The 12,384-nt window shown below is 45.1% G+C and overlaps 1 protein-coding gene across 5 annotated transcripts; it reads left to right on the top strand.

Annotated features, from left to right (window-relative positions):
• The first annotated feature begins 1,403 nt into the window (after positions 1-1,403).
• On the top strand, positions 1,404-10,065 carry LOC109751853 (uncharacterized). 5 transcript variants are annotated; one of them, XR_012201677.1, is made up of 11 exons: positions 1,404-2,243; positions 2,355-2,680; positions 5,654-5,723; positions 5,834-5,925; positions 5,998-6,729; positions 6,821-6,973; positions 7,048-7,106; positions 7,205-7,303; positions 7,375-7,445; positions 7,737-7,859; positions 9,368-10,065. XR_012201677.1 is itself a non-coding variant. In XM_020310737.4 (10 exons), exons 1-10 carry the CDS (start codon positions 1,502-1,504, stop codon positions 9,704-9,706), a joined length of 2,904 nt encoding a protein of 967 aa, XP_020166326.1. In that variant the 5' UTR covers positions 1,404-1,501; the 3' UTR covers positions 9,707-10,065. The 5 variants fall into 5 exon arrangements, 3 of the variants coding, with proteins under 3 accessions (XP_020166326.1, XP_020166325.1, XP_020166324.1); XR_002230201.4 differs by having other exon boundaries at positions 5,834-6,729; XM_020310737.4 differs by having other exon boundaries at positions 7,048-7,303.
• Positions 10,066-12,384: the final 2,319 nt, after the last annotated feature.

Raw genomic sequence — 12,384 nt, 5'->3', positions numbered from 1 at the left:
CCAGTCCGGGTTAGTTCCATTTAAATCATGCAAGTTAGAGTCCAAAACAAGGGCAAAAGTGTTTGGAAAAGTAGATACGACGGAGACGTATCAGTGTCTCGTCCTCTGGCGCATCCTGCACTATGTTTAGTTCTGGGGACGGAGGTGTGGCGTCGGCAGGCTCCGGCGATGGTGCATGCACCGTCGACTCATGCAGTGTGGTCCAGTCCTACCGCCTGGGCGACGCCGATCCGGGGGCCGCTTCGGTGGTAGGTGTGGGCTCGTAGGAGATGCAGCCGTTGGGTCAGGGCCCGACGCTGCGGGGCCAGGGTTGCCCCTTGCCTGATGTCGAGTTCTCCGGCGCTTCCTGTACGACGTTCAGTTCAAGGGACAGAGGCGTGGTGTCGGCAGGCTCAGGTGACGGGGCGCGCGTCCTCGACTCATGCAGCGCGGTTCAGTATGCTCTGCTTCGTTACCGCCCGCCGGCTGCTTGGCAAGCACCACCAAGAGCATGAACAGGCATATCATCATCGTGTTCCTAGCTGCGATGCGTATGTCGTCCATGGCACGACCCATCCCAAACATGATGTTGCTCCCACCTCCAGCTGCCTCGATGAGAAGGTTGATGCCAGCACCAGTGGTGAAGAACGCGTACTGGTCCTCCCAGAACCAGAAATCGCACGGGCCTCCGTCCTATGTTTTTCGGACTAAATGGTTAATAGAAACAGAAAAACGAGCTCATCTTGATGGATCGAAAAAGTTCAGCCCAACTTACCGCCTGATTAGGACATTTGTAGAAGCGGATGCCTGGGTTCCGGTCTGTTCCCGACACAAACCACCTTGTCCCGACCTTGGGCACATGATCAATGGCAGACGGCAAGCAGATGAGGAGCTCTAGCACAACGACAATGGATCAGTACGGGGAGGCGCTTCTGTGTGGTGGAAAAAGGCATTGCCAGGGATCGGTCCGGCTGCATGCTCCTTAAATACATCCATGGTGAAAAGGTGTTTACGTTATACAATGTTCCATTGCAATGGTCGTCTTTGGTACTCTCGCCTGAATGAGTACTGCTCGTGTCAGGTTAGTGCGTTGGGTGGTGCCGATTGAATACGCATAGACGCTACATCTCGCTCTCCAGAAGTCTGCCTATACTCTAACTAGCACGCTCGGCACTTCAAATCATGACTCCACACGCGCCATGGATGTGGTGCGTGCATCGATGCACTTCTCATATCTCAACAACCTATCCATCTTTTGTCCTTCTAACCAAACATAGAATTGGATATCCCTGAGAAGTTGATTTGGGATACCCTTAACCACCTGCTCCATAAACCCAACACATGTCACCGCTCACCATCGAAACAATGATCGTGATCCCTTCCCGAGGGGTAAATCGGACATTTCCCCCCATTCCGTTCCGCCCGAGCATTCCCCCGTCCACACCTCCTCCTTCCCCTTCCACCCAAACGAGCAGAGAAAATCCGGCGAATCGAACCTAGGGTTTCACCCCCCTCGCCGCCGATGAAGGGCGGCCGCCTGCACCGCCCGGAGCCGCCCGCCCCTCACGCGGCCGCGGCCCTGCCCGCCCCCGCCCCCGCCCCAGCGCCCGCCGACGACTGGGTGGACGGCTCCTGGACGGTGGACTGCTCCTGCGGCGTCACCTTCGACGACGGCGAGGAGATGGTCAGCTGCGACGACTGCAGCGTCTGGGTGCACACGCGGTGCGCGCGCTACGTCCGGGGCGTGCACACCTCCTTCTCCTGCCACAACTGCCGGCACAAGCGCGCCCCCTCCTCCGCCGACGAGACCGAGGTCGCCGAGCTCCTCGCCGAGCTGCCCACCCACCGCCCGCCCCCGCTCTACCGCAGGTGGGCCGAGGTCCCGCTCCCCGCCCGCGTCCACGTGCACGGCCTCCCCGGCGGCGGGGTCGACGCCTCCCTCTTCCGCGGACCCCCCTCCTCCACCGCCTTCTCCGCCGCCCTCTGGCGCTGCGCCGGCTACGTCCCCAAGAAATTCGGCTTCCGCTACTGCGAGTTCCCCTCCTGGGCCGAGGACAAGGACAAGAGGGCCGAGGACAAGGACAAGGACGGCGCCGACGCTCTTTTCGCCATGGCCAGGGAGAAGCGGGAGGAGACGGCGGCAGCTCCAGCGGCCAGATTATCCCTCCCGATTGGGAATAAGGGAAACAAGAATGCTCAAACCCTAAGCAAGAAGGCTGAAGGCGCAAAAGAAGTTCCTCCTAGGACAGATGCTAAGACAAAAGGTGAATAGTTTGGCCACGATTCTTATTATTTAGTTACTGCACGCATAACAGTTAGTTTTTCAACGATGTTGCCTACGTTTCGATTATGGATTGTTAGTTTGTTCATTTTAGGAGCATCCAAGATCGCCGCAGAGGCTGATACACAGGATAATGGGTTTGAGTCGAAAGGGGATCTTAACATGCCTGATATCAGGCACAAGGATCAGTTTGCCGATATAACCATGGCCAATTCTGATTTTAAAGTAGTTGTTGAAGCTAATAAGAAGATGAAGGAATCCTTGGAACTGAGTGGGGAGAAGAGGAGTTCTGAGGGAGCTCCAAGGATGCTGAAAAAGGAAGAACCTAAGGAGTCTATTAAACTGGAGATCTCCTCTGGAGGTAGAGCTACATCAGCTGTGGCAGAACAAGAAGCACACTCACGGTTTGTCAAGGCAGAGGTTAGTGTATTGTATGCAATTAAACCGCATAATACTAAATCCATTGCCTTCATTTAGTGTTGCTTGTTTGGAAAATCATGGGAGTGCTGTTTTCTACTTTATATTCTGCTGGAATATGCATTTTGACTAATCAGTAGGCCATTTGCTACTTCAAGAGCACACATCCAGAGAGTTTAATCTGTTATGTGGTCATACAAGTCGTGTTGTGCTGCTACCTCAAAATTAGCCTGTTTTAAATGTAATTACTTCACTTGTCCTGATCAGCTTAACTAAATTTAGTTTTAGATTGGCGTACCTTAAAATGGTTTTCTTGTTTGCCGGCACAGTGGATTTCCCTGCCTCTAGCACCTGATTTCCTCCACCTGCAATGTATCTTCATCCCAAACAGCATCAATATTTGCAGTGAATTGTTCTCCATGCCCTGGCTTCCCATAGTACTTCGATTGGTCCACATAGGTTAATAATAAATCATTATAAACTATTTACATTTTAGGTTCTTACATGACCTTAATTTCAACAGTTGAATGAATCTCCATATCTTGTGAATTCTAGCGATCGCACTCTTTCAGAGTGATAATTAGAGTTGCGAATGCATCTTGGTTGTGGCATGTGACATTTGACATGACACTATGCGTGGATATGAACATAGAATTCAGTTACGAAAAACTTGCTGTGATGGATGGCTATCCCATTAATACCTTCTGGCATGCCATGCCATATTAGAGCTGGCAGCTAATGTCGGGCTTCCAAAAAATTGAAGTGGAGTAGAGTAATTATATTTTACCTTTTTGTGTAATGACGATGACGTATGTACTGGAATCCTAGACTGGATATTCTCCTGTTCGAAGCCACATGAAAAACAAGTAGCAAGTCAAACCTTGTGAGAATGTATGGTTCTATTGTGAATGATGTTCACACTTGGAATAATTGTTATTCAGAATAATGCTGGACGACATGACCTGAAGGGAGCAACTCCAAACAGTCCCCTAAACCTTTTTTAGAGGTTCTCGCTCTCTCTTTAGGGGCCTCCTTTTATTCGCATGCACTGCACTCCACCCAGCCCCCCAATTCCCTTTTCTTCTCTTTCCACATTAAAAAAAGAGGAAAAGGAAAATTAGTAGTTGGCAGCCGGCGAGCTCTGATGGGCTCCGGTGAACTCCTGCGGTGGGCTTTGGTGAGCTCTGCCAAATGCCGACGTGCTCAGGTGAACTTCGGAGGTCAGCAAAGGAAACAGTGGCCATTGGTGTTTTTCGGGGGAGGGGATGGTCCCTACCTTTTTGCATGTAGTGAGAAACTGGGTTGAGGAGGGGTCCCTGGTTTATGGAGGTGAGTAAGGGGAGGGTTGGAGTGAATTTCTTGCCCCAGAGCCCAAAAGTAGGGGATAAGGGATGGCTGAAGTTGCTTTGAGGGTAATGGAAATCAGAGATTGACTGGTCTGACATAACTTCATGCAAGGGCGTAAGGGCATTGTTATCAAGTTGGCAGCTACTCCCTCTGTAAAGAAATATAAGAGCATTTAGGTCACTACTTTAGGGATCTAAAACGCTCTTATATTTCTTTACGGAGGGAGTAATTGTCAAGCGGGTGGGAGGCCACTGAATTGTGGTGGCGTAAAAAACACATAATGAGATTTAATATAATTTAACCCAAAAAACACTTGATTAGATCAACACTGATTTTACCCAAAACCAAGAACTATTAAATCTTCTAGTGCGTGTCTTCTCTAGCAGCATTGAGGTGGTGGTGATGCTCTGCCAAAAAGGGCGTATTGTCGTGAGGTGGCACTAGCATGAGAGATTGCTCTGCCATCAAGGCTGTGCCTCACCAGGTGGTCAAACGAACTCAACATGAGTCAGGGGTGATGCGTGAGGAAGAGGATATCATATAAGAGGGAAATAAAATATTGATGGTTAAAGCATTGTATTTTTTGTGCTTGACCAGTCAAATGGCGTAGTGTGTCAAGCTACTACTGTTGGGTGTCCTAAAGAAAATTATGCAATTCGGTTAGCTGATCCAAAAAGAGCGAATTTCATTATTTTCCTGGCGCAGAATAGAGATGAAGAGACTTTGTGTTGCCTTTTCTGTTTCTATTACAATTTTTATGTTGATGCATCTTTTGTCAGTATTGTTTTTCTTAAATGAGTTAGTCTGTGATAGTGCGCCAACTGTTTATTTCTGTGCTAAATATGTTTTGGAATGAAAATGTGAGGTGCTTGATGGTGTCAGTAATATTAGCTTGTTTGTTGCCTTTACTATAAAAAAATGGTCTGCGGTCGGAAGTGGTCAAAGACAGCGCCTGGGCAGTGCTTCAGAGCTGGATAGGGTGGAAGAAAATGGCTAGCGACGCGACGCTGTGGAGTCTTCTGACTTGCCGTCGATTATGCGTTGCTGCTGGGAATGATTTAGGCACCTCTGTCGCCGTCGCATTGTTGCCGCTTGCTACCACAGTGGTGGTCGTTTTGTTGCTGATTATTGGAGTGGCAGGAATGACACCGCTAATCATCAGGAGTGAAGTAGCATCCTAGGACAAAAGGGTAGCTTGGTGGTCATCTATTTGTGTGTTCTTGTTGAAATTGTCTACCAACCATGTCTCTTTATAATGGCACAGTGGCCATCTAGGCACTATGTAGCATGCTTCTGCTCACCTAGCATCTTTGGCAATACTGTTTAATGTACGGTCTTTACTGTAAGTGAATGGCTAACAAGATTTTTATAGTTGATATACCGCCATATGCAGATATTTAGCTTGTAGAATTGTCGCTTTTAGCCTATGTTCTTTATTACGTCACAAGCGGCTACAGATTTATAGTTTCATGTCAAACTTCATAAGTTTGATTTTTTTATCTAATGGAATAAATATATATATCCTTTTAATTCAGTGACTTGAGTTTCTGAAGGTTGTTTCCTATGATCTGCAGTCTATTTTATGAAGTGTGTTTAGTTCTTGACATCTACAGAATACTGATTATGCAGGTTAGCATATGTAAGAAACAAATTGAAGGAAGCCATAATGTGGGCTTACAATCCGGCATAGTGAATGCAGGTAACTAAAGCTCCCAGCTGCTATCTTTGCAGAATTATGATTTGATGACTATGAAAATACCTTTGAAACACTGTAGTGTTACTTATGATTGTAACATTACACTGTTGCAGAAATGGATGGAGGTACGCGTATCCATGCTGGTTCCATGAAAGTGCACGTGGGTCTTCAGAAACAACCAAATCAAGCTTCTTCAAATCTGCAGGTTCCTGCTAGTGTACTAGCTTTGCCGATTCAGTCAAAATCAAAGAGTATTAAGAGAGGGGTTAATTTTCAGGATCGTGAGAGAACAAAGGCTACCCAGCTCATTAATGATGAGCATAGGAGCGATAATCAGAGTCAAGGGATTGGTGCAGGTTCTTTGACCACTCAAAGAAGTTCAGCCAAGTCTATCTCTGATTCAGGCTCTGACCTTCTAAATTCCGTGACAAAAAGTCAGATGCACACAATACCTGAGCAAAACTCAGCTTTAGGTGCTCAGAAAGCTTGCACAACCTCTTCTGGTCCTACACATTCCCATGTTGAGATATCACACTCTTTAGTTTCAGCAGAACCATCATCAGGAGGGAAGACTGGCCGTTTAATGAAAAAGGAACAGACGAGGTTGGTTACTCCTGCTGATAGCAAACATGATTCTGTGAAGCATTCTGCTGAGAGTTCCAAAGAATTTAGTAGGTCCTCTGAGAAAGTTCAACTGAAAGGCTCCCTTTCTTCTGCACCAAAGTCATCTCAAACAAGCAAATCAAATGTGCCTTCAGCCAAACTTAGAGTACCGGCCTCAAAGGAGCAGTCACAAAAGACACCTATGACAGCTGGCACCACAGCAAGATCATTCCATGGAGAAGTGCCACCATTGCATTCTCGGAACAAGGCAATGCCTTCCAATTTATCCCAGAAAAAAGACAAGACCCATCACCGCTTTGTTCATGTCACACAAGAGGGATCTACTAATTCAGCATCAACTGAGTTGCGAGCCTCTGATGCGACAGCTTCATTGAGTGATGAACAGGTGCGAATTATAATGAAGTTTCCATTATCAAATATTTCTGTTGATAAACAAGTTAAAGGATTTCTCACTTCCTGTTACTTATTTTTCATAGCTGGCGTTGTTATTACATCAACAATTAAATAGCTCCCCAAGAGTACCAAGGGTGACACGTGGCCAACAAACAGGTAGCCAGATGCTACATCAAACTGGAGCGTCTGTTTTTTCCAAGCGGTCTTCAGCACATGGAGGAAGGGATCAAGCACCGGTAAGAATCACTTGTACTGAATTTCATAAATGTATGTTCATTTCATTTATGTAAAAATAATACTATTTGCACAGGTGTTAAAGAAGCGAAACAAAGATGACGTCGCATTGAGAGATAATGGTGACAACAAGAGGTCAGGAAAGGTGTCTCTTGTTGAACGAAGGCATAAAGATTATAGCACCGAACGTACTCCTTCTGTGAAGGACTCATGCAGATTAGCTGACAATGCAGAATTGGAAGAGCAAAATCATGGTATGTGTTCAAACGAAGCTACCACTGGGTTAGAAAAGGACGATCGGATGGATAGCGGTCTTCCGCGCAGTTTACCTGGTATGTTGTTCAGTTCATTTTGTTTTTCCCCCTGTAGACATCCGTGAGCGTGACATACAATCTATCTACAGGATTCATTGATGAAATCATCAGTAGGAACAGAAATATAACATATGACGAACTGTGTGATGCTATCGGTGAGGTATGTTATTTACACAAGCAGTTCATGTATGGTATTCATTTATGAAAAAGAGTCCACTTTATTACAACCTTCAACTCGCGCCAATGTTCACATTCAACTCCTAATTCCTAAACTGTTTTTTAACCCCAAACTATGAAATCCATTCGCTTTACAACCTTGGCCCCATCCAAAAGTGAACCGATTTCAGAGGTGAAGGTTGTAAGTGGACTTGGGCAAGAGTTGAAGGTTGTAAAATCAATATTTTTTCTTCATTTTTCTTTAGTTCACACTGATTTTTATGTTACTTCTCAGCATTGGAGGGATTTAGTTAAACCCAAAGGAGAAGATTATTCATATTCCAGCTTTTTGCATGCTGTCGATGATTGTCTCAGGACAAAGAGCGAGTGGGCTCACCTTGTTTACCAGGCTCCAAAGGTGAGATCTTCTCTTCAAAGTTATCCATATTTGTATTTGTATTTCCCTGTATGAGTAATACACTGATTTTATCACCCTTAACAAGTACTCACTCCGTCCCAAATTACTTGTTTTAGATTCCGTATCTAGACACATGTATCCGTTCCCGCTTATGGTTTTGAGACTGTTGAGTCACTCGGCATATTTCTTTCTTGTTCACATTTTCAAATGTCACACACAAGATGAACCAAATTTGTTGCTGTCATTTTGCAAGGTTATCACTATGTTGTATAGCACACTAGTACTCCATGGCGGCATGATTGGGATGATCCAAACGGGTCAAAAAGAATTCAAAACTTGTAAAACCCTGGTTTTGGCCTTGTTACTAAGGAGAAATTTACATACTTAGCAAACAGAGGTTTCATATCCTAAAAATCCTTCATTTCAGTGTTACTATCAAAATGTTACAAACTGAGGTTAAGGACTGCCACAAGCAGTGGGCGGAAGCTGGCTGGAGAACAGCCAGCCGTTCCACCGCGTTGGTAAGATTCTGATAGCCAGAGTAGGCGATGAAGCAGAGTAGGGATGAGAGAAGAGAGCTAGATGAGATGGGAGATAACTTCTTGCTTTTTTCTTCCAAATGAAGTGCTAGGTCTTTTATAACCAGCGGGAGATAGCACCTCAACTTATAAGAGGCTAGCAAATTAACAAGATGATTAGGAGGAAGAGATGTCTACTCAGTTTAAAGGGCTAGCAAACTAACAAGATAATATAGGAGCGAGAGATCCCTATCTCTGACACTAGTCTGCACACCTGGTCCTGTGCCCCTGGTGTGACTGCTGTGGTTTGATGACGGGTGTGATGCGATGGGCCTGTCCCCACATGACACAGAGAATTCCAGGAGTGCAGGATTAGGAGAAAACACAAGAATTTGACATGAATGCAGTGCTGTACGTCGCATTTTTGGGGTCCTCTACTAACTTTAAATCACTCCCTGGTCTTTAGAGTCGATGAGGGAGATTTTTATCCCATTTAGACGCTGCCTGTATCAACGTTTGTTACAATAAGGATTACAACTGCTAAAACTAGGTTTTAAACAAGTGTTTAGCTTCTAGGGACAGAATCATCATGTAAACTCATGTGACCAAGTGTTTAGCTTCTAGGGATAAAATCATCATATAAACTCATTTAACTAAGTTGTCTGATTTTTGGAAGTTCAATTTTATGTTGCCCTATAAATTAGTTCCGTAGGAAAAAAGGGGAGTACAAGCTTGCTGCAAACAGGAAAAATAGAACAGAACGTAATCTTTGCTTTCTTACTTGCTACTACTTAGCTGTCTGCTGGAAGAAACGTAAAGTATAATATTTGTTTCCAAACCAGACCATGCATGAAAAGTATTTTACTGCAGTAGCCATGCCATACCAAAAGGATTATATATTGTCTGACGGTTGAAGATGCATTCTACTGAATTTATTTCAGATGTTGTGCTTGGTCTGATGGATGAGGGTTCGACTTGTTTTTGTTTCAGATGAATCCGAATAAACGACGTAAGGTGGAAAGCGACCCTTCATCGGCCGATGTAATGGAAACAGAGAAGACAAGAAACCAGGCTGAAAGATATCCGGGAGAAGAGGGTAGTTCCGAGTCGCAACAAGGTCTGCCAAGGGGCAAAAGGAAGGGTCGGAAACGCTCCCGTCATGAAATGAAATCCTTGAGTTCCAAGAAGAGGAGGAAGATAACGAACATGGATTCATCCTCGGAGGATGCTGCTCCCCCCTTGTCTAATTCCAGCAGCAACCCCATGGTTGATGAGAGCCAAGAGGATGATTCTTCTGGCGGTGATAGGCAACCTAACTTTGCAGGTTAATAGGATATCGGCTGATACAGTGCTGTTCGCAATGACATTTAACTGGAAGGGGACCAGCTGATTTCCTTTCTGGCCCTCGAATGCAGTATAAGTTTGTTTGGGCTGAGATCGAGAAGAGCTGTGGCCTGGGAAAGCGTATCCTTTAACCGGAGTTCAAGTTTGTAGCAGGCTACGAACTGTGAGATTTCATGCCCAGCAAACTGCGCTCATGTGACAATAGTGTATGTAATCTAGAGTAACCATTTCTTCCCAGCATAGTAGAGTGTTTTTGGTTGGCATGCTTGAGCTAGTATGTTGAGTGTGCATTTTGTAGATCTGTATGAGCATATGCCCTAGTGAAATAAAGCAGGCAGTTTGTACATCGAGTTCTCGAAAAGCATTTTGGTGCCTATTGGTTGGCGGGAAGGTAAAAAACCATTGCGAGTTCAAAAACATTATTCGTGTTTAATCGCAAGCCTGTGTAGCAACCAATCCCCACCGATAAACAAAACAGTTGAATGTCGTGATCATATTTGCTCTGTGCACATACAAATGTCGTGACGGGGCAGTGAGACTTCTAGATTATAACTAGCTTATAAGCCTCAATGAACAAGAAAGATGGCTTATGAAAAAAGATAGGAAGGGGATGACTTATTTTTTAAGCTGCTAAAAGAATTGGCCCGTAAGCGCTTGCGTAAGTGAGGCTCTACTCAACAGCGGCTCAGCTGAGGCGCTGGCTGGCTGGCTGCTCCCCTCCGCAACAGGTCGAGCTATCCTCACTGTCCAATTTTTTTGTACCACGGATCGTGTCGTCGAGACGCCGGCCTTCAAATTCCGTGGCTGGGAGGAAATTCAGCCGGAACCTATACTCGTATCTGCGTTGTACCAAAAGGATTATATATTGTCGAGACGCCGGAGTATTATATTTACAAAGTTTTTAATGCCCTGCCAATGACATCCACGGGGGAGACGTGGTAGGGCCACCCACGTTATATATATATGCCCTCCTGCCGTTGCAAACACAAATTCTCCACCCCAGGCCCTCCTCTTCTCCTGAACGAACAGAGTCTTCTTCCTCCATCTGGATCGAGGAACTTTGCTCTCCCCACATCTGATCTTCTCCCCTTGTATCTCGTTTCCTCTTCGTTCGTCCACAGGTCTCTCTCCGGTTCTCGCCCGGCGTAGATTTGGCATTCGTCGCAACATGGAAACCAGCCGCCGCGGGGGACGGCACGGCTGATCTCTGTATTGCGACGGAGGGGAAATTGGCAGGCGCTACGCTTCTTCTTATTACAGGTATATATTGCGATACAGGCTAGGCGAAATCGGACGGCGGTGTTGTCCTTCTACTGACAAGATATCTCGATAGAGGGCAAATCGACAGGCAGTGCGGTTCTTCTTTCAAAGGTGAGTGGCATGCTAATAATCTTATTGATTGGAGACTATGGAAGAAAGAAAAAACAGGAGTCACTGGAAGTAGGCTGCCCAAAAGCCGACAGGCCTCTGCAAGCCTACAACCCGACGCCCTACCGCGAGCCTCAAACAAGCGACTAGCCGGCCTCCGCATTCCACAGCCCGATCCTCGAGGCCCCGGCCTCCACAGCCCTTGGATTAGATCAGACGGCCGAGAAGAAACCCTCTCCGACCCTCCCTCCTCCTCTCTCGGCTAATCTCTCGTTATTTTTACATTTGTACTTAAATTGTCTTCTAACCCCATATGAATATGGATGGTGGTCTTAGAGGAGCGTCGGGAAGGAACATGTGCATTGAATGATCCGTAAAACACCCATGAAGGCACTGATAGATTTCATGGCGAGATCATACGTTATTTCTTCTTTGTTCATATTGTTGGCTTGCATTTTGTCTTTGACACGAGGGATCGACCATGCAGGACAAGCGGCCTTCACCGCGAGGTGAAGCGGCATATTAATCTTCTTGTTCTGCAAGATGAAAAGATAGTGCACCAACTTCGGGTTATTGATGGGAACTGACAAGACCTATGGATTATTATATTTGTACTAAACTTTTCTATTTGGTTATAATTTTGTACTTAAAAGTATAAACTTGACTATTATGCATTTTTATTAAGCTATATATAATAGTGTTTCTAAAATGGAATTATATTGTTCTTTGTTATACATTTATAATGTCTGTCATTGAAAAATACGCACTCCATACTAAATCTAAATAATATGTTGTAGAAGAAGTTTTTTCCTCTTTCGAGACAATACCCCCTAAACGTGTGGAAAAAGACACAATTTCATATCTCCACGAATATTATATGACACTTGCGTCGGTTATAGTGTATATATGCGTGTTTGTGTGCATTCAAATATTCTTAAATATATTGGCCCATATATGTAAAGCATACGGTTCTACAAATATCTTAATAGTGGCTTCTACTGTGTAGTTATGTACAAGCAAGTAGACTATGATATATTCTTGTCGGTTTACAAATTTGTTGGAGAAGTTGTGTTCAAAAAATGACATTGGTTTTAATAGCATATACAAGCACTAATGCTTATTTTTTATATCAAAAGCATCTTCACCCATAGAAATTAATCCACTAGTAACCTCTATAAAGCACCCCAAAAAATAAACTAGATTGTAGGATGTTTCTAGGAGAAACACTAGAAACCAACGTAAACTTGCGGTATCGATCTGTTTGTCAGATTCTATGGCTCTCTTGTCTGTGGTGT

This window comes from Aegilops tauschii, chromosome 2 (genome assembly GCF_002575655.3).
Source record: "Aegilops tauschii subsp. strangulata cultivar AL8/78 chromosome 2, Aet v6.0, whole genome shotgun sequence".
Classification (NCBI taxonomy): Eukaryota; Viridiplantae; Streptophyta; class Magnoliopsida; order Poales; family Poaceae; genus Aegilops; species Aegilops tauschii.
The sequence above is the reverse complement of the archived record's forward strand: the minus strand, read 5'-3'. Positions and strand labels throughout refer to the sequence as shown.

Coding starts and splice junctions, on each gene's coding strand:
- LOC109751853 (XM_020310735.4), top strand. CDS start 1,502: ATGAAGGGCGGCCGCCTGCACCGCCCGGAGCCGCCCGCCCCTCACGCG. Junction 5,724..5,833: donor ATCCGGCATAGTGAATGCAG/GTAACTAAAGCT, acceptor ACACTGTTGCAG/AAATGGATGGAGGTACGCGT. Junction 6,974..7,047: donor GAGGAAGGGATCAAGCACCG/GTAAGAATCACT, acceptor CTATTTGCACAG/GTGTTAAAGAAGCGAAACAA.